This window comes from Lithobates pipiens, unplaced genomic scaffold, assembly GCF_037356315.1.
Source record: "Lithobates pipiens isolate NorthernLeopardFrog02 unplaced genomic scaffold, aLitPip1_a1.2 Scaffold_13, whole genome shotgun sequence".
NCBI lineage: Eukaryota > Metazoa > Chordata > Amphibia > Anura > Ranidae > Lithobates > Lithobates pipiens.
In genome coordinates, this window is record NW_027507718.1 from 33,243,929 (window position 1) to 33,266,601 (window position 22,673).

The following is a 22,673-nucleotide window of genomic DNA, read 5'->3' on the forward strand; positions in this document are numbered from 1 at the left end:
GACAATTTTGTGAAAAAAAAAAAAAGTAAAAAGAATCTTGATTTTGCAAAGAATTGTGGGGAAAAAATGACAACTTCAAAAAACTCATCATGCCTCTTACTAAATACCTTGGAATGTCTTCTTTCCAAAAAGGGGTCATTTGGGGGGTATTTGTACTTTTCTGGCATGTTAGGGTCTCAAGAATTGAAATAGGCCGTCAGTACTTCAGGTGTGATAAATTTTCAGATATTGGTACCATAGCTTGTGGACTCTATAACTTTCACAAAGACCAAATAATATCCAATTTGTACTTATTTTTACCAAAGATATGTAGTGGTATAAATTTTGGCCAAAATTTATGAAGAAAAAATTACTAATCTGCTAAATTTTCTAACAGAAACAAAGAAAAATTCATTTTTTTACAGAATTTTCGGTATTTTTTCTTTTATAGCACAAAAAATAAAAAACCCAGCGGTGATTAAATACCACCAAAAGAAAGCTCTATTTGTGTGAAAAAAAAGGACAAAAATTTCATATAGGTCCAGTGTTGCATGACTGAGTAATTGTCATTCAAAATGCGAGAGCACCGAAAGCTGAAAATTGGTCTGGTTATTAAGGGTGTTTAAGTGCCCAGTGGTCAAGTGGTTAAATAACATTTTTTTTGCAGCAAAGTTTTGTCTACCAACATGCCATATGAGAAATTATATTACTTTCTTTGATCAAACACCTCAAAAAGATGAGTTCTTAGTTATTTTTCATTTTATAGTGAGTACAACTGTTTCTGGTAAAGATGCTTTTAAAGACAAGACCAGTCATGTCAGCAAGACAGCAAAAAAGATGTCCTCCTAATTTTGCTAAAACAGAGAATAAGTCAGCAGAAATACAAAACAAATGTATAAATAAACAGTATGTTGAGAACATTAAGGAATATCACACAGAAAATTTAGGTAGTAGTCATTCACAACAGAAATATTATATAGACTGCTGTCTTTATGTCATCTTGCATATAATAAAGTTGATAGATCTAATTTGGTATTCAGTGCAAGGGAAAGTTCTTGTTCCAGTATCTGATGAAGAGACACTCCATCATGTGAATACACCCACATTGCTCCTGTCCAGTCATATCGCTTTGGTCCACTAGAAAACAAACAAGGAACTAAATGAGAACAGAGTACATATACCACATATAACAGCACAGAAATTGTCAGTTAGAGAAATCAGTGAAATATGTGATCTATATTAAGTAGAGAGATCTATATCAGCAAAAAAGCTAATCTGCTACTTCTGGTTCTTTCACCATGTAATCTATCCTCTACAGCCTTCTTTGTTCCAGGACTGAGAAGTATAGGCATCACCAGAATTAACCTGTTTGTTAATATAGCACTTACACAGCCAGTGCCTGTCCAGTCTATCAAAAAACTTCAGCCCTAGGCTCCAGCCTGTGACAGCTCCCGCGTTCCGATTTTTCTGGTTGAAACATCACCTTTTGTTTGACTACTTGTTCTCTCGCTGCCTTGACCTTTGGCCTCTCCCTGTTCCAGATTTTGCTTGTCAACTGTGTACTATTCCCTGGTTCTATTCCTGATTGGTTGCCATTCTTCTCAGGTGTGGTCTAGGACCAAAACCTGGTACACCCTCCAGTAAAGTTTATCATTCTTTGTGGAGAGCTCTGGGGAAGATCTACTGAGTGTACCTCGACTCTCTGCCTTGGGCTACACTCCATCCCATGTGCAGATACAACAGAGGCTCCAATATCAATTTTTTCTGTGACAATATCATTGAGATAAGGAGGTTGGTCCCCAGCCAAACCCCCAAAGGAAAGAGCAAATGGGCTATCACGGTACAAGTTACATCAATGTTGATTCAAATATCATTGCTATAATTTTTAGAAGGTAATTTCTGATTATAAGAGATCCAACCTCTTGATAATATAGAACTTTCGCTCATGCTCAAATTTGTGGGCAGGTTGGGCTGTAGTGTTTATACCAATGGACACAATTATCTCCATTTTCACACATACAGTTGTGCTCATAAGTTTACATACCCTGGCAGAATTTATGATTTCTTGACCATTTTTCAGAGAATATGAATGATAACACAAAAACTTTTCTTTCACTCATTGTTAGTGTTTGGCTGAAGCCATTTATTATACATCAACTGTGTTTACTCGTTTTAAATCATAATGGCAACAGAAACTCAAATGACCCTGATCAAATGTTTTACAGACCCTGGTAATTGCCTGATAACATGCACACGAGTTGACACAAAGGGGTCTGAATGGCTATTAAAGTTAACCAGCCTCACCTGTGATCTGTTTCTTGTAGTGTGAGTGTGTGTGTGTGAGAGTGTGTGTGAGAGTGTGTGTGAGAGTGTGTGTGAGAGTGTGTGTGAGAGTGTGTGTAAAAGGTCAAGGAGTTTCTGGACTCCTGACAGACCCTTGCATCTTTCATACAGTGCTTCACTGACGTATCTGGAACTAAAATTTCAGGCACAACTGCCAGGAAAATTGTTTGGGATGGGTCAAGTTGCCATAAGAAAGCCATTACTACGCAAATGGCACAAAAAATCCCACTTATAATATGCCAAACAGCAAAGAGACAAGCCTCAAACCTTCTGGCACAAAGTCATTTAGAGTGATGAAACCAAAATTTAGCCTTTTGGCCACAACCTTAAAAGCTACATTTGGAGAGGAGCCAACATGATGGAAAGGTACACCATTCCTACTGTGAAACACGGAGGTGGATTGCTGATGTTTTGGGGTTGTGTGAGCTACAAAAGGCACAGGAAATTTGGTCAAAATTGACGGCAAGATGAATGCAGTATGTTATCAAAAAATATGGGAGGAACATTTGCATTCATCAGCCAGGAAACTGCACATTGGGACATAGTTGAATATTCCAACATGACAATGATCCAAAACACAAGGCCAAGTCGACCTGTCATTGGCTACAGCAGAATAAAGTGAAGGTTCTGGAGTGGCCATCTCAGTCTCCTGACCTCAATATCATTGAGCCAGTCTGGAGAGATCTCAAAACATGCAGTTCATGCAAGACAGCCCAAGAATTTACAGGCACTGAAGGCTTTTTGCCAAGTAGAATGAGCAGATTTATCATCTGAGAAGATAAACAGCCTCATCCACAAATACCATAAAAGACTGCAAGCTGTCATTGATGTTAAAAGGGCAATACATGGTATTAAGAACGGGGGTAAACCTTTGATCAGGGTCATTTGGCTAGTTTCTGTTGCCATTATGATTTAAAAAGAGTAAACATTGATAATAAATTGCTTCAGCCAAACACTAACCATGAGTGAAAAAAAAGCGTTTGTGTTATCATTCATATTCTCTGAAAAATGGCCAATGAATCATAAACTTAAGAGCACAACGGTATAAATGCAAAGTTTTCCTGTTTAAATAAGGTGTACCTTTAGAGCCGGTTCACACAGGGGTGACTCAGATCCGACTTCAGGTCGCCCCTAGTCACCTTAAGTCGCGCTACATGTAAAAATCAATGTAAGTGAATGAGAGCCGTCTTAATGCACACTACTGAAGTTGCTCCGACTTTAGAAAAGGTTCCTGTACTACTTCTATCCGACTTGTCAATGGAGGTTGCCTCCAAGTCGGATCTCCGTCTATACGGAGGCAACTCTCACAGAATTATCAGCTCTCAGGGGGAACTCCATGCCAAATTTATTTAAAAAAATTGGCGTGGGTTCCCCCTCCGAGAGCATACCAGGCCCTTAAGTCTAGTATGGATTTTAAGGGGAACCCCCTACGCCAAAAAAACGGCGTGGGGGTCTCCCCCCAGATTCATGCCAGACCCTTATCTGAGCACGCTACCCGGCCGGCCAGGAAAGGGGGTGGGGACGAGCGAGCGCGCCCCCCTGAGCCGTACCAGGCCGCGTGCCCTCAACATGGGGGGGTGCCTTGGGGAAGAGGGGGGCCGTGCGGCCCCCACCCCAAAGCACCTTGTACCCATGTTTATGAGGACAAGGGCCTCTTCCCGACAACCCTGGCCGTTGGTTGGGGTCTGGGGGCTTATTGGAATCCGTGAGCCCCCTTTAATAAGGGGGCCCCCAGATCCTGGCCCCCTACCCTATGTGAATGAGTATGGGGTACAATGTACCCCTACCCATTCACCTGTGAAAAAAATGTAAAAAAAAAAAAACACACAAGGGTTAAAATAGTTTATTGCACAGCTCCGGGGGTCTCCTAACGTCTTCGGGGGTCTTCTCGCCGGACTCCTCCACTATCTTCTGCTCTTTCGCTAGCTCTTTCACTAGCAGAGGAGCCCGGCTTTCTTCTTCGCCGCTGCCCTCTTCTTCCGACTTTGGGGGTCTTGTCCCCCTCTTCGGTTCTTCTTGCCGGGCCACCATGCCTTCTTCTAGCTCTTTTACAAGCGGTCTCATGTCTCCGCTGTCTTCTGTTCTTCTTTTCTGTTCTTCTCTTCTCTTCTGGAGATGTTGCCTCGTCGCTGTCTCCGGTCCCAATGACAGGTTCTCATCAGACCACAAGACATGGTTCCAGTAATCCATGTTCTTAGTCTGCTTGTCTTCAGCAAACAGTTTGCGGGCTTTCTTGAGCATCATCTTTAGAAGAGGCTTCCTTTTAGGACGACAGCCAAGCAGTGTTCGGCGCATGGTCTGAGCACTGACAGGCTGACCACCCCACTCCCTCAATCTCTGCATAAATGCTGTCAGCACTCATACGTCTATTTCCCAAAGACAACCTCTGGATAGACGCTAAGCACGTGCACTCAATTTCTTTGGTTGACCATGGTGAGGCCTGTTCTGAGTGGAACCTGTCCTGTTAAACCGCTGTATGGACTTGGCCACCGTGCTGGAGCTCAGTTTCAGGGTCTTGGCAATCTTCTTATAGCCTAGGCCATCTTAATGTACAACAACAATTCTTTTTTTCAGATCCTCAGAGAGTTCTTTGCCATGAAATGCCATGTTGAACTTCTAGTTACCAGTATAAGAGAGCAATAACCCCAAATTTAACACACCTGCTCTCCATTCACATCTGAGACCTTGCAACACTAATGAGTCACATGAGATACTGTATATGTGGCTTATGAGACATGTTGGCATTTTGTGGGTTGTGTCTTTTTTACTGTATGTTTGTGCATCATTTGCCACTCGATTTTTCACATGGCAAAATGTTTGTTTGCTTCTGTTTGGTGTGCCATTACCAATTAATGGCACTGAAAGCGCAACTATACAATCTGATTTTACAATCTCCTTTAGATTTACCAAATTTACATAATAGGAGGAAATGCCTATCTAGCCAATCACTCTATATCCAATCAGACAGGCCCTTGCACTACATAATTGATGACAGATCTAAAAGGAGATTGTATAGTGTATGGCCACCTTTATACACCTAAAATTACTAGTTGTGCTTTCAGTGCCATTAATTGTTTTATTTATTTACTTACTTTACAATGTTTTATTGAAGATAAATAAAGCATAGTACATGTTAATGACATACATAAAGTACATTCGTCAATATAATAGCATATTAAACAATAATTGGTCTGTTCTGCTAGATGAAACCATCAAAAGTTTTTAGAAGAAGAATCAACCGTTATCATATTCAGTGTATGGGGTATTGTATGTGTAGCTGGAGTCTTAGTTCTGTAGCAATTGTGGAAGTAGGATAACAGAGACTGACTAATTAAATGAGTAGAAGTAGGATCAAAGTGCATCTCTACCTCCTATGTTATAGATTAAGTGCTCCATTTGGTACAGGCAAATGTTGCAAAATAGTAATATGAAAAGCCATGAGGGGGTTTAGAATTGTCTAGATTGTATGAGGGGTGTAGGGAAGGGTACAGAGGAGGAAAAGAAGGGGAAGGGGGGGGATACACTCCCTTGATCTCCATGATGTATACCTTGCAGGCATTAGGTGGCAACATACTGATGTATGAGGGATGTAGGGAAAGGTACAGAGGAGGAAAAGAAGGGGAGGGGGGATCTACCCCCTTGGTCTTCATGACGTTTACCGTACAGGCATTAGGTGGCAACATACTGATATGATAGAAGTGGAGGTATGTCAAAGATTTGTGAGCTAGAATTTTTGCATAAAGTTATCAGTAGTGCCTCTTGAAGTGAAGTCCTCCCAGACTCGTCCCTTGGGTAGGGGAGGGAGGCCCAGTGTCAGAAGTCTTGTGTGTTTGGGGATTAAAATGTTTCTAGAGCCATTAATTGTTGTTAACAACACACCAAACACTAAAGCAAACACACATTTTGGCATGTGAAAAAACGAGTGGCAAACGCTGCAAAAACACACAGTAAAAATACACACAACCCACAAAATGCCAAATGTCCCATAAGCCACATATAGCACAGCCCATTTAAATCAGCAGGCTGCCCTATGAGTGTTACAGGAAAAACTACACACACAAAACGTTTACTTCCACTATGCTAGATGTAAATGGGTCCTGAAAGATGGCCATACACTATGCAATCTGATTGTATATTGTGTATTTAGTGAGAAGGGTAATAACTAATTGATTGCATTTCATTTAAAAGACATGCAGCTGGGAGTGGGAGGGTAGATGATGCAGGGTGTGTGCTAATGAGATCAGCTGGTCAACTCCTTTCTGTGTCATAACCTACAGTCTGTAAGGACGTAAGACAGAAGCAAAAAAAAAAAAAGGAAGAAGTACAAAAATGCTATATTGGTGCATAGGGAAGTTGGAATTTATAAAAAAAAAAAAAGTTTTTTGGATAGAGTAGCAAGGGGTAAGGACCTCTGTCTGTATTTATTTTGCTGACGAGAGAGAAAGCGAGGAAAAATCCAAACAGAGAGAGAAGTTTCCAATGAGGTGACAACTGTATAAAAGACAAAACACCTCACTTTGGGGAGATTTCCTCTCATTTCTTGTGTCTCAAATTGGGCACATGTAAGATAAAACCAACAAGAGTGAATCTTGGTCCAAAGTTAAAACGTTTTGGCTTTAGATACACTTGTATGTTGACAGGCTTGTGCCTCCAATATTGTATGATATTAATCATGAACAGATGTTAAAGCAGTAATAAACTCTTGTCATGCCACTTGCACCTAGAGGTAAGCCTATAATAAGGCTTACCTGTAGGTACTGTGAATATCTCCTAAACTTGCACTGTTTAGGAGATATTCAGAGTGCATGCAGCTGGTGACATTGGCATATGCGCCCTGAAGGTCCAGCGTACAGTGCCTGACCTTCAGAGCCCGTGCCGTAAATGGCAACTTCCAAGCACACTCATGAACCTGGAAGCCCTCTCAGTGGTGACAACGTGGTGCTGGAGGGCTTCATTTTGAGGCAGGTCTCTCATAACGTGCTCCTATGCAATGCATACGAGCACATTATATTGCCTTGCAAGGGATTTTAGTTTTTTCCATCAACTGTGGTTTACTACCCACTTTAGGAATCCTAAAAATCCTACAAGACTATTCTAAAACTGTAAAGGAAAAATAAAAACACACATTTTAAACTGTAGCAAGTACAAGGAATTATAACAGGATACTGTGGGTGACACCTCCAATTTTGCCATCATACCCCTCCTAAGTAATGTGTGATCATCATATTTCATGAAAAAAAACAAAAGTTCTTAGAACTATTCTAAATTCTGCAAGTGATTCATGCGTTTCTACAGAATGAATGCCTGGTGGAGTATGGAGTATACTTCCTACTTTCCAAATTAAGTGAAATATGTTGAAAGAGGCTCCTTTGACAAAAGCTCATACACCAGATAAAGATCCTTTCTAACATGAACTGAGCCTAATGTACCTTACACACTCATTATACAGTAAAGGTATAAACATACACACATACACACGCACACACACACAATACTTGAAGAACAACCTGTCAGCTAGACATAAAATAAAAACAAAGTAAATCAGCGATGCATGGGTTTAACAATCTAGCACATTGTAAATATACAGATATTATTGATACATAATATCTACAAGTGGTAAAACATGTGAACTAGTCATATGGAGCTCAAATTTAGCTGCAAATGTATTTAAAGTCTTTATTTTTTTTAAATATAGAAAATGTTAAAAACACACCTCAGATTCTCTTTAAAACAGACAGGTGAACCGTAACATACCTTGAGGGCGATGATAGCCAGATCTGTTTGTTCGGTGTCTGTTTATTGATTACATAGGTTCCAATGTCATTACCGACCTTAACTGTAAGAACGCCATTCTAGTGGTAAAATTACAAAAACAAAATATGGTTGTATACCTGTAAAAAAATTGCCAACAAGTAACACTGCAATATTATTTATTTACTGTACATTAAAGGAAGACAAAAACACAGGTCTTGATTTTACAGACAAAAACTCAAGATTTAAAAACGCAGGATAAAATGAGAGCACATTTTCTTCACGCTAGCCCACTTGGTTTTTAGAATATATACACAAGAACAGAATGACCTTTTGGTGAAAAATTACTGGTATTTAATGGAAAAGTACAGCCCATATTCGTTTGGCTGTACTCCTTGTGGATCACAGGTGTGCAGTTCAGTCTGCACCCCTGTGGCGCGTTTTCAGCAGACAGCAGGCTGAAGCTCGCTGTGGGCTTATGTCACAGAGCTGGTCCAGGCTCGAAAAAGATTGCGATCATATGGTCGGGATCTGCCCACATGCCTAGACCGGCACCTGGCTCAGCCTCTCTGGGAGCTGCTGAGATCCCGAGCCAGTTGCTCCCGCCCCCTCCACAGCCCTGCGCTCCAGTGAGCGCAGGAGGGGGCAGAGCAGAGAGCCGATGACTGACCATCACCGCTCTCTGCTCATGGAGCTCTAAGAACCAAGTAGTGGTAGTGTTGTATTGCTCGGGTTCTTAGTGTTAGATCTGGCGGGGGACAGATGGAACATCAGGCTGATGCTCTATTCACCTAGGTAAGTATGATTTAAAAAAAAATTAAAAAATCTCATAATACTAATTTTAATCACTAGCTTCCCAAGCCAATTCTGTCATACATGTACAAATCGAGAAGAGTACATAGAATACCCAAACATTAAATATTTTTTTTTTTAAGCAGAGGTCCAAGAGAATAAAATGGTGGGTTTTGCAATTTTTTATGTCATACGCTAGTTGTGCAGCATTTTTTTTTTTTAAATATACAGGTTTAATACATTTTAGTGAACACAAACACAATATCATTTTTTTAAAATAAAATATAAAAGATGATGTTACGATGAGTAGATAGATACCAAACATGCCACACTTTAAAATTGCACATGTCAGTGGAATGGTGACAAGCCATGGTACTTTAAAATTATCCATAGGCCACACTTTAAAAGCCTTTACCAGTTTAGTGTGACTAATTAGAGGTCTGGCCCTAGAATTATTGCGATACTTCAAATGTGTGGCACAATTACAAGTTTTGTATGGTTGACATGTGGGTTTGCTTCTGCACTGGAGGACAGGAGTGCTGTCAATTTTTTTTTTTTATTATGGTTCATTTGATTTAAAATTATTATTTTTTTACTTTTACACTGTACCTTTAATTTTTTATTTTTTTTGATGGAACAGTAGCCAAGAGGTACACAACTTAGGAATACAATAGCCTCTCTGTTCACGATGTAATATTGGCATAAAGTAATCTGAGGCTAGTAATAACCAGCTAAACACAACGCTTCTGTTCTATGACTCAAAGCTTATAATGCAATTGGCAAAAAACACATCCTCAGATTAACGCAGTTAAAGACCATCTGATGCTATAAACAAAACAAAGGAAGGTATTGATTTCAGTCCCAAGCAAAACTAATAGCATCCAATCATAATAATAATGTATTAGTTTAGTCAGACTGATCATTGCTAGCTTGTTGCAAGTCTCTGGGACCCCAAATAACCCAGTAAGGATCACTGTACAGTTTGACAACCCAGAAAAGGCTGTAACTAGATTAATATGGAAATCACCAAAGGAAATAAACATATCCGATTGTGGGTTGCTCTTTTTTTTTTCTATAATTCCCAAAGTGACATTAATGCCAAAAAACAGTCCCTTACATCTGTAATACCAACCAGTAACAATGGTTTGGGAATAACATGGAAGAAAGGGAAAAGTGAAGAAAGGCATCTTAAGGAGCAAAATCCCACTTATGCTGACCAGCAATGTCTTGGGAATTTCGAGAACATCGTTTAACGACTTCAATGCCAGCCACTTTCTCCCCTTCCTGCCCAAGCCAATTTTCAACTTCCAGCACTGTCGCGCTTTGAATGACAATTGCAGTCATGCTACACTGTACCCAAACAATTTTTTTTTATCATTTTGTTCCAACAAATAGAGCTTTCTTTTGGTGGTATTTGATTACTGCTGGGGTTTTTATTTTTTGCGCAACAAATAAAAAAATACAGAAATTGGGAAAAAAAAAAAAAAAAAAGTTTTCTTCGGTGCTCTTATAAAATTTTGTACATAAGTATGTTTTCTCCTTCACTGGCGGGCACTGATAAGGAGGCACCAATGAGGTGGCACGGATAGGGGGCACTGGTATGCAGCACTGATGGGCATTACTGATAGGAAGACATCTGGCAGGCATTGGTAATGGGCACTGGCTGGCACCATTTGTGGGCACTGACCCTAGTGGTCATGGGTGGCATACCTGGTCATCCATCCATGGTGTTCATCCCTGGTAGTCCAGTGTGGGCATCTGCGCTAATCATCAATCAGCGCAGACCCACCTGTCAGGAGAGCTGCCTATCAGCTCTCCTCTACTTGCATCTGTCAGACGCGAGCGAGGAAAAGCTGATACACAGCTTTTCCTGTTTACGATGTGATCAACCGTGATTGGACATGGCTGATCAGGTGGTAAAGAGCCTCCGTTAGTGGCTCTTTACCGAATGAATGAATGAAATACTTGTATAGCGCACAATGCGAATTGAATCGCCTCTAGGCTCTGTGGCGAGCTTTGATCATCTGCTAAAAGAGGAAGGTCTTGAGTTTTTTCCTAAAAGCCAGGTGATTTTCTTCCAGGCGGATGTTGATAGGTAGAGCATTCCATAGCCGAGGCCCTTGGACAGCGAATCTCTGATCCCCTTGGATTTATACCGGGCTTTGGGCACGAGGAGGAGGTTTTTGTTGGCTGTTTGAAGACTGCGGTTTGGTGTGTAATGATTTATTTTCTCCATTAGGTATTGCGGAGCTTCTCTATGCACGCATTTGTGGGTGAGGCAAAGGGTCCTGAACGTGATCCGATTTTTTACGGTTAGCCAATGTAAGCTCCTCAGCGAAGGAGAGATGGATTCCCAGGGTTTTTTTCCTGTCAGACTGACACCGCACCACCGATCTCTGTGTCCACCCCGGCTGTTATCCTGCAAGAAGTCATATGACATCCAGTCAGGATAACTGAACCACCGCTCTGCCGTCATTTTGCTACTGACCAGGCGGGAAGTGGTTAAAGTGATACTAAACAGAAGCAGAAGTGCTAATTATCTTAATTCATTCACATAAATCATTATACTATATATATTTTTTTTTTAATCCTCATTCCTGCAGCACTGTTGTGTGGTCACATGACCTTATTTGTTCTTTGGCATCTGCAGGGAATGATCTATTACTTTGCTGATATATACTCTCTACAGCAGGGATCTCAAACTGGTGGCCCTCCAGCTGTTGCAAAACTACAAGTCCCATGAGACATTGTAAGGCTGACAGTTACAATCATGGTTACCACAGGCAGAGGCATGATGGGACTTGTAGTTTTGCAACAGCTGGAGGGTCGCTAGTTTGAGACCCCTGCTCTACAGAGTCTGTATCTGCACAGTCCTGATTGGTGCTGTGCTGGACACATGACTAAAAAACCCCCCACAATTTTAGACGAGCAATTCAAATTAAATTATAAATACCAAAAAAAAAAAAAAAAAAAAAAAGTTTTACTTCTTTACTGAACATCAGATGTGTCTTTTTTTTTCATTAACCACTTCAATACCAGGCACTTAAACACCTTCCTGCCCAGACCAATTTTGAGCTTTCAGCGCTGTCGCACTTTGAATGACAATTGCGCAGTCATGCTACACTGTACCCAAATGAAATTTTTATAATTTTTTTCCCACAAATAGAGCTTTCCTTTGGTGGTATTTGATCACCTCTGGGTTTTTTATTTTTTGCTAAACAAATAAAAAAATACCAAATAAAAAAAAAAAAAAAAAAAGGTTTTCTTTTGTTTCAGTTTCAAAACTTTGTAAATAAGTAAGTTTTCTCCTTCACTGATGGGCACTGATAAGGCAGCACTGATGGGCACCAATGAGGTGGCATTGATGGACACTGATTTGTGGCACTGATAGGCGACACTGATGGGTGGCATGGATGGGGGGCATGGATGGGTATGGATAGGCGGCACAGATGGGCACTGATAGGCGGCATTGTATTATATTATACTGTACTAATGGATGCCAATCAGTGGCAAATAATGCATGCCAATCAGTGATGCCCATTGTGGGCACTGATTGGCATCAATTGTGGGCACTGACTGGAATCCCTGGTGGTCTAGGGTGGCATACCTTGTGCTGGGCATCCCTGGTGGTCTGGTGGCGTCCCTGGCGGTCCAGTGTGGGCATCCTCGGGGGGCTGCGCTGATAATCGATCAGCACAGACCCCCCCCCGTCAGAGGAGCAGCTGATCGGCTCTCCTCTACTCGCGTCTGACAGACGCGAGTAAGGAAAAGCCGATCACCGGCTCTTCCTATTTACACTGTGATCAGCCGTGATTGGACACGGCTGATCACGTGGTAAAGAGTCTCCATCGGAGACTCTTTACCGAGGTCATAGTTGCAGGGTGTCAGACTGACACCCCGCAACAACGATTGCCGCGATGCGCGACACCGGGGGTGCGCAGCGGCTCAAAATCCTGATCACGTCATATGATGTCTGGTCAGGATTTTGAAACCACTATGCCGCCGTGTTTCTGTTATAGGGCGGGCGGGAAGTGGTTTATATGGTATAGGCGGCATCAAAGATGATTGGCACTAGCTTTCATTTTTGTTCAGATGGCATCTGCATCCAAAGCTGTTTTTTTTTTTTATTTACTTTACAGGTATTAGCAATTACATTTGATATATTTAATATGGATTTATATTACAACTAAGCTTTTTTTGTGTGTTTCTTAGGGAGTAAAATCAATAAGCATACTAGATCCCACCCCCATAGTGTTTAGCAATAGAAGGACAATGTCCTTTACCACTGTGTATACGTCCACATGTGTGACTCTATAGTCATGTGCGCTGTACAGATAACATAAAAGCAGAACTTAACAGTTTAGAAGGGAACTGAAACTGGAGCATGCTCAGTAGATGGCAACAGCTGGTCTATACAATCTCAGGCTGCAGTGGGGACAAAGAGAATATTTGAGCAACAGCTGAAGGCAGGATCAACTAGGTATATTTCACTCTACACAAAACAAATGCTTTGGCGGCTTTGTGAGTATAAACACTCTGGTATATAGCATGTAATAAGAGTTTTGCATAGTCTGGTTTAATGACACTTTAACAGACCTGGGAAAGCTGAATGATGATAAAGTGTGTAGCTCAGTGATTTTTAAACCAGGGTGCCTTGGCAAAAATGCATGGACATTGCCTAAAAAAATTGTATACAAGCAAGCAGGTGGAACAAGCCTGCATTTTAGTTACACAAAGCCACAGGTTTTTCATTGTGCACCATTGCAACAAGCTGCCAGCGTCATAACAGCCAATTATGTCCTTGGGTGAAAAGAAGGACATTAGGTGCTTGCACAGCAATTAAACACTGGAATACTAGTCAGTACCAATGAGCAAAGGTGTGTTTACTTTGGAAGCACAAATCACCTCTAATGCTGGGTGTTCTATGCGTGTGGATGTTGCAGCATAATGTTAAACTATTATTTTAGCTTTTAACATTTTAGAATCAGGTGCAGAATTTTAAAGGGTGCCATGACTGAAAAAAAGTTGAGAAACCCTGATGTAGGTGGCCAATCTGATGAAAGTAGGCTTGGGGTTATAAATGAAACTTAAATTGATTGTTTGGAGGTGCTAAATCTGTAATATGTTTAATTACATATGCATTTTGAAAATCAAAAGAACACATAGTATATGTCTATATATTATTTATGGCAGTGGGAACTTAAATAAATATGGTATACCTTTCTGAAAAATACAGCCAAAGAATTACTTAAAGGGGTTGTAAAGTAAAAATTTTTATTTTTTTAAAATAACAAACATGTCATACTTACCTCCACTGTGCAGCTCGTTTTGCACAGAGTGGCCCCGAACCTGCTCTTCTGGGGTCCCTCGGCGGCTGTCTCTGCTTCCTCCCGCAGGTGCTTCTCACGTTAATGCGAGCTCCCTCGCATTGGTGAGAAGCACTGCGGGCGCGCTCCCGTGATACAGCCGGCGGCTATAGCCGCTCGCTGTATCACAAGGCCCCGCCCCCCGGCGCGCTGCGCTGCTTTCAATCCATCCACTCCAGCCAATCAGCGGCCAGGCTGAGCGGCGAAGAGGACGGCGGGGGCGAGCGCGGGATTTTCGAGGGGTCAGGTAAGTAAAACGGGGGGACTGGGGGCGCGGGCAGTGTGAGATGTTTTTTCACCTTAATGCATAGAATGCATTAAGGTGAAAAAACATTTACCTTTACAACCCCTTTAATAGGTAAAAGTTGCCAAAGCAGTGTCTTTCACCAGTCACTTATACTCTATAAATATGTTCCAAATATATACTAAAACATGTACCTTTCATTAAGCTACAATGTTATAACATTCATAAATGTCCCACCATCCCTCCACACTCTTGTAGTATTGGACTTATGTAAATTTTTTGTAGATTTTGAGAAGAATGCCTTCTGCATTCTTCTCAAAATTTACATAAGTCGCAAGTCTCTTGTTTATCCAACTAAAGTTCTGTTTAGTATTTTTTCTATAGATACTGCCACAAAATGTTTTTTTTATCATACATGTATGTAATATGTTTTACTAATAAATTACAGTATTATACTTTCTTTACGGACTGGTCTATCTCATTCAAACATCCCCAGGGGTACCGGCTGTGCTTTCTTGCACTAGGCCATTTTCTTTAGTCACTTCAACACTGATGGCACATGGAGTCCCTTTCCTGGCTATATCGTTTTTTCACTGGACTGTTGTATTCATGGTTTAACAACCTCTATATGATGGAACATGGACTTTAGTTTGGGCATGAATTTCACATCACTTCTTTACTGTTTTATTTTGTGTTTTTTTCACATTATATATTAGACTGTATATATATGAATTTTCATGAATTTTTGAGTGCTGCACAAAATTTTACTTTTCACATATCCCTTGGTTTACACTCGTCTTAGTGTTGTGCTGGCTGCTATTTGCTGTACGTTTTGCATGTCAACGCGATATACACCAATTTTTCTACTGGTTAAATAACTATGTCAGAATATCCACGATGGAAGTATTCCAAGGTCAGTTAGCTTTTTTTTTTCATTTGTTCACTGAACCAACAGCGGACTGAACTGAATTAAACACAAAAGTATATCCAACTTGGTAACAAACAGTCTCATTGTTCTGTAGACTGGAAAAAAGTCAATGTCATAGAAAAGAGGTTACAAGGACACATTATAACATTTCCATTATAAGGACATTTATCTTAATACAATTTGCAAACTATCTGTAAAAAATAAACAATCCAAAAATATCTATCAGAAAATAAACACAAGTTACACAGAATTTTAAAAATAAAGAACATTTTGCAACTCTGCAAGACTATGTTAGAGTGCCAGCACTTGGTTATTTCTGTAACTGCAGCTATAATGAAATATCATACAATATAACTGCTATCTCAATGAGTTTATCTTTCCATTGTAAAGTATCTGGTCTCAATCACAGGCATATTCCTTGAACCCTGATTTTCTGTGTTCAGGCAAATTGTTCATATGCTTTGTACGCATTACACATGTACTAGTGTAGATCCATTCATAGGCATTCATGTCTATGGGGCTACTGTATGCAGCACCTGGGCTTCCTGGGCGCAGAAATACAACCCATTTTACATTCTTGCCTAATATGCCTGTGTGCATGAGGTATAAATGTTAATTTTCAAAACATCTTAAAAGGATAAGCTCACCTTTGGGAACATGTTACATGCCCTCCTCCCCCCCCCCATTTTTGTAGGATGCAACATGCTTACACAGCTCTCTGCCCAATCCCACTTCCTCCCTGTGAAAGAGGGCTGGGGATCTTCTACCCAGACCTGCTGTCACGATTTGAAAACAGCAGAAATGTACAAGCTGGGGGAGGATGGTGGTTGTGGTGGACAGGGAGGGGGATGGGATTATTCACAAACTTTGTCCTCAGCCCCTTCACACCACAACACCCCTTTAAAGCATAGCCCCCTCCCTTTATATCAGTGTCCATCATCCCCCAGTGTCTTCAGTTCCCCTTCACATAACAGCACCCTCTTTACATTACAGTGCCCCTTTACATTAATGTAACGGGGACTGCTCTGTAAAGGGGGCACTGCGATATAAAGGGGACTGAACTGTAAAGGTGGCACAGTAATGTAAAGGGGGCTGAAATTTAAAAGGGTTCTGCACTGTAACAGTGCCCTTTACAGTGCAGTCCCCTTTATATTATAGTGTCCCCTTTACATCACATTGCCCCTGCAGTCTGCCCCTTCCCCTCCTTTTCAACATCAATCTCTGCCTCCCCTGATCAGGGCTCCTACCTGCAGGGCAGATGCTGTTAAAAGTCCTTGTGTTCTCTCCCAGCTCCTCCGCCTGCCAGCCTGGCCGATAATGTCATCCTATCAGCAGAGCACGGGGCCGGATGAGCTTGCCATTCTGATCTGCAGCTCCTCCCACCCCCTTCCCTGATAATAGGATGACATTTTCGGCTGGGCGGGGGAAGGAGACGGGAGAGGACACAAGAACATGGCACATACAGGAGATGAGTGGCAAACACTGTCTGTGATAGCCTTGTGTGGACTGTGGTCACCACTCATCTCCTGCTGAGTGACCTGGACAACAACAGCGGTCAGGTCAGTGGCCCAGGGGTTGGGGACCTCTGCTTTTAACCTCAGTTTTGCCTCTGAGTGATAAATCTAAAGCTTAACTAACTTATACTTATTACTGCTTGGAGCACTGTAGTATTTATTATCTTCAGTGCTTTTATACAATTATACAATACAATTGAACTCTATACAGGGAGATCGGTGCTGATAACTCCCCCCCACCGCCGCACCAATCACGCCTGACTGCCTAGGTATCCGGTCAACCATCGGAGCATTTTACTTGTGGAAATGCTCGGTATGGGCATAAGTATCGGTATTGATGCAACCCTAGTGAAAATAAAAGAAAGCAAGCCTAAAAAAGAAAATGAATGCTGCCATCACATCTAAGAATTGGTAGACTGAAATATAATAAAATGTTTGTTTTAGGGGTGGAGTGTAAAAAACCGGGACAGGCTCTTTCGCATCTGCAACAAAAACATTCCCTTTGGTCCCTCCACTTATAAGGGTCATGTCACACAAAAGTGATTTTTTAGCTGCTACCAAATCAAATCAATCTCAAAGTGTTTATTTGTTGGAAATAAATATATTGTGGTAAATTAAATGTTTTTGTAACACTAATATCAGATACTAAATGTCATCTTAATTGGCCCATCACTATATAATAGGCAGCATAATGCTGCGTACACACGACAGGACTTAAGTCCGGCAGACTTTCGACGGAGTTCTGACAGAGTTCTGACGGACTTTCCGAATGAACGGACTTGGCCACACACAATCACACCAAAGTCCGACGGATTCGAACATGATGACGTATGACTGGACTAGAATAAGGAAGTTCATAGCCAGTAGCCAATAGCTGCCCTAGCGTCGGTTTTAGTCCATCAGACTAGCACACACACGAGCGGATTTCTGGGTCCGGCAGAGTTCTGTCGGAAAAATTTGAAACATGTTCCATTTCTAAAGTCTGTCAGACTTTTGCAAATCAAAAGTCCGCTGCAGCCCACACACGTTCGAATAGTCTGCCGGAATCATTCCGTCAGACTTTTGATGTTGAAAAGTCTGGTCGTGTGTACGGGGCATTACTGGTCAATAGTAGCGGGCAGGATGTAGAAGGAGGAAAACATTACCACTATCATAAATTGCTTAAACTTTGCTTGTCAGTTGTTAAAATATGTTACGTAAGGGTTTTAGAGGCTGCATTTTTTAAAATTTTACTGGTATTTAATAACCACAGTTTTTATTTTTATACTAAGGGAATAAAGGATAAGGGAGGTTAAGGGGATATCACATCTAAAAGGCATCTAAATGCAGCTGCAGGGACTTTATTTCTGCTTCCCCTGGCTCCCATCAGTTCATTTAGAGGGGGCCAGTGGGTCACTATGGGGGTCTGGAATCAATGTGACACGGGCCGCTGCTACATGCAGGCAGAGTTGCAGCAGATAGGTGCGAGTGTCACTTCACTTCCCTGTCAGGCGGAGTGATCTCCACCCGACAGGCGCTTCCTAGTCCTGGCTGGTGTGACGTCACGATTCAGAGGCGCGCAGGATTGAAGACAAGATGGACTTGTAGCCAGCTCAGTGCACTGCAAGTGAGTGATCACTTACTTAGCTAAGGCATTGTTATGTTAATGAGCTCTGGCAGGCATTGCTATGTTAATGAGTTAACACCTTGTCTTACATGTGAAGTGGTTAATGCTTTGGCTGTGAAATAATTTACAATGGTAATTGTAATATGGCACATGGAGGGGGTTAATGTACTCACTCATGTATTTGTGACCAGTGGCAATTAACCCCTTTGTGCTGCATTAATGACAGTGGCACCATCAATGTTAATTAACTCCTTTTATGCTACAGCATGAAGGGGTTTATAAACACTGCTACTAGTGCCACTAATGCAGCACAAAGGGGTTAATTAATTACCACTGGTCAGTAATACATCAGTGAGTACATTAACCCCCCTCCATGTGTCATATTACAATTATCATCATGATAATCACACAGTACAGGTGTGTTGAGCCACAGCACCTGTATTGTGTGATTATCATGATAATAATGATGATATAGAATGACAGAAAAATGTATCTTTATGCTTCATTCACACAGGCGTCTGACATGTAGGGCTGTCTTTTATTGGCTTGGGGATGCATAAAGTGTTACATGCATCCCATTTATTTCTACTGAGACACACAGCCGCTATATCCCAATATGTCATGCGTGCGGATCCCAGAATGCATGCAGGGTTTATTCAAGGACCCGCACCAACATGTCATATTGGCATATAGCGGCTGTGTGTCTCAGTAGAAATAAATGGGATAAAACCGCATTGTTAGCGGTCTTTACTGCCGACGCCCGCCCACCCCAGTGTGAAAGCAGCCTTTTTTTCTGGCAGTGCCCCTCCCGAGACTAGACTCTGGATCCGCCCCTGCTGCAGAGACAGAATGGAACTGACATATATAAGAAAAGATGGGGGTGAAAGGGTTGAAAACAATCCACTACTGCTTCAACCACTGATCTGAAAAAATGAGTCTGTTCTAAGAGGTGGGCTTATCGATATAAAAAACATACTGTTTACATTTGTGACTACATAGTACAAAGCCGCTCAGGCCGACTCTGTACACTATGTCTGTAAACCAAGTTATCTTTGAGCAACACGGTCCAAAGACATTAACCTCCCTGGAGATTTTCCAGAGAGTGGCTCTGGGTTAAATTTCAGTACCATTAGCAGTAACCCCGAGCCACACTCGGGATTGCATTGCAGGATCCTGGTGCGGTATATACTTACCTTGTCCCCAGGATCTTGCGATGTCCTGCCTGCTGTGGGCTCTGTCCTCGGCCCGATGCCTCTGTGTGTCGGGCTTCATTCCCTGCGAGCATTGTGACGCATGGTGGCGGAGCCCAGCGGCAAATTCGAAAAATTGAAAAATCATAATACATACAGTACAGTGTAATCTTACAGGATTACATTACTGTATGAAATTATTTCACATCCCTTTTGTTCCCAGTGCTTTGTCCAATGCCCTGCATGCAGTTTTATATTATATATACTGTTCTTTCTGCCTGGAAACTGTCCATAGCAACCGGAACGTGTCCCGTTAAAAGTGGTTTTAGACCAGCTAGAAAACAGCGATAGTAAATTAGAACACTTGCCGAATTGAGCGATAGTGATTCGTGGGGAAATTTGTTTTATTATTATATTATTTTTTATAGTCATTTATATTTATTATATTATAATTTATGATTTTGTGTTTCAAACTTCATCATACCCAGAATGTCTACTAGACTCTTGTTTGGATGGATGCAAGTGTGTTATTGCTAAGAATTACAGGCCTACAATTTAAAACGCCAAATTTCTATGCAAAATAATTGTACCGCTTTGAGACACAAAAATAAGACATAATCATACCGCCAGGGAGGTTAATGAGTGCACTTGCCACAAGTTATATTTGTGTGCTGTTTATAAGTTGCACTCAATAGTTACAAAGTTAAAACAAATCCCTTGAATCTCTTCCTAATCCTCCAAAAGGCAAGCAGATATTCCCTGGGTCAGGAGACCGGAGTTGTTCCCTACAAACGTTTTTAACGTTTATATTTTTGTGCATTTAGCAATGCATCCGGCTCGTTAAAAAAAACAAAAACAATCTACTGAGCTGAAAGATACTTTCCACGCTATAATTTTTTTTACAATATGGTGTAGTGGGCTGGTTAACTAGTTTTGCCAATTTGGACATACGTAGCAGCTGTGAGCTGGTTTCTGTGTTGTGCAGCTGTCTTAATGCTCATCTGGAAAACTGATCCGAATAGCTGTAGCACAGAAGAGCCTGAAAACCTCCGTTCAGTGGTTCCTGGGGTCTCCTGCTCCATTCCCTGATCTCCTCTGTGCAGTGTGAAAGCCACACTGTTTGCTTGTTGGTTAGAGAAAATCTTAGGGATTCAATACACTCCTGATGTCCCCAGAAAGTGGACCTGTCATCTGCCCAATGCTATCACACATTTTAGCCCTCTTGCGATAGCAATGAAGGTAAATGTAAAAGATAAACATATTTAAAATATAATAAAATAAATGCATTTAACAAAAAATAAATGAGCCACACGTGACATTTCTACACAATTCTAGGTCTCTCATTTACGGTTAATTCTAAACTGAGCAGCTGTAAAAGGCATGAAAAGCGTCACCTATTGACAATTTTAAGTATCATAATTTTTTGCCAATTCACTGCTGCAGATAAATTTTGAGACTTGATATATTTGGCTTCTATTAATGTGACCTCATCTTTTATCTTGTACAAAATATTGGGCATTCAATTGTGTATGTGTGCGCATTTTAGTGTAATTTTTCCTGAACAAACAGATTTGATAAACAGTTGCACAAATATTGCGCAACAGAGAAAATTGCCTCTACCATCTTTCATTCTACAAGGCCTCTGCTTTCAGAAAATATTAAAATGTTCTGGCGGAAAGGGGTGGTTCCATAATTTTAGAGGCAAAATTTTTGATTTTTAGCATGTGTGAAAAATGGAAAAAAAAAAAACGCTCTGGGGGAGTGGTTAAAGAGCACGTATCCTATAAAATGGAGCTCCACTAAAAAGGGGAAGCTGTGCTTTTCTGCCCCCCCCCCCCCCCCCCACTCTGCTGCCACATCTGGCACCTTTTGGGGGGGGGGTGTGGAGGGGGGGGGGGGGTAGAGGTTCCTGGATTGACAGGTGCCCGCTTCCACTTCCGGCTCAGTTCACCGCAGAAAACTGAGGGGGAAGTTCTCCCCCACCTCCTTCCCCAGCAGCTGGTCTATTCACAAAGCGCAAAGCTTCACCTGATTAAAAAATTGGCTCGGCTGAGGACACCGCTGGATTCCTGGAAAAGTAAGTGCCCTAATAATAAAAGTCAGCAGCTACAGTATTTGTAGCTGCTGACTTTGAATATATTTTTTGGGGGGGGGGGGGGCCTGGAACTTCTTTTTAACTCTAAAGCAACAAACACGTTTTAGCATTCTGAAAGAGAGAATACTCAGAGTCTCAGAGACCGTACATTCTGAAAGAGAGAATACTCAGAGTCTCAGAGACTCTACATATTTTTGTTATCATGGACATGTTTAATGGACAGAAACATACCCCAAAAGAGACATCATAATCGGCAGGTGTAAAAGGCTGATCAGCCAGGTCCTCAAAGAACTCAGCAAGGGCATATAGTGTATCTGCTGCCAATCTTTCATACATTGTTTCATCTAATGCACTATGAAATAAGGAAAAATATGCTCAGTTACCAGACAAATACATAGCTTGAAAAGAAATGACATTCTGAAATGGGAAAAGCAATCATATTTACATTTCTGTAGACTGATGTCTTGCAGAATTCAGGATAAAGAATTTGTTAAAATAGCTCAGTGTGAAAATATTACCTACTGCTTGTCAAAGTTCCTGCTCGTCTGCTAGGGCATATCAGAATGTTTGTGCAGATATTCTTTATTGGTTGATTGGGCAATATACATAATCTATCCTAGAAATGAAAAAATACAAAATGGTAAATTATATATTCCTATATATTGTACAATCCAGATTTCAATTGTCCACAAAAACAAAAGATATTATGAAGCTGTGCACACATTTTAGAATTATTTTTATTTGGACAGAGGTTTCATCGATAAATGGAAAAGTCAAAAACCTGCAACTGGGAAGGAGGGAGAACTGCATAATCTATCTGAAAGGAATATACATTTCCAAAGAAGTCAGATATCCACTGTCATTT

General features: G+C 41.2%; 1 protein-coding gene across 2 annotated transcripts in view; it reads right to left on the reverse strand.

Moving 5' to 3' along the window:
- Positions 1-720: 720 nt before the first annotated feature.
- FXN (frataxin) overlaps positions 721-22,673 on the reverse strand; it is a 35,865-nt gene continuing 13,912 nt past the window's right edge. For both annotated transcript variants that reach the window (XM_077474977.1, XM_077474976.1), the window contains 4 exons: positions 22,327-22,424; positions 22,040-22,160; positions 8,077-8,174; positions 721-1,116 (listed from right to left, as the gene is read on the reverse strand). In XM_077474977.1, coding sequence (XP_077331103.1) covers positions 975-1,116; positions 8,077-8,174; positions 22,040-22,160; positions 22,327-22,424 — 459 coding nt within the window. In that variant the 3' untranslated portion in view covers positions 721-974. The remainder of the gene's footprint in view (positions 1,117-8,076; positions 8,175-22,039; positions 22,161-22,326; positions 22,425-22,673) is intronic.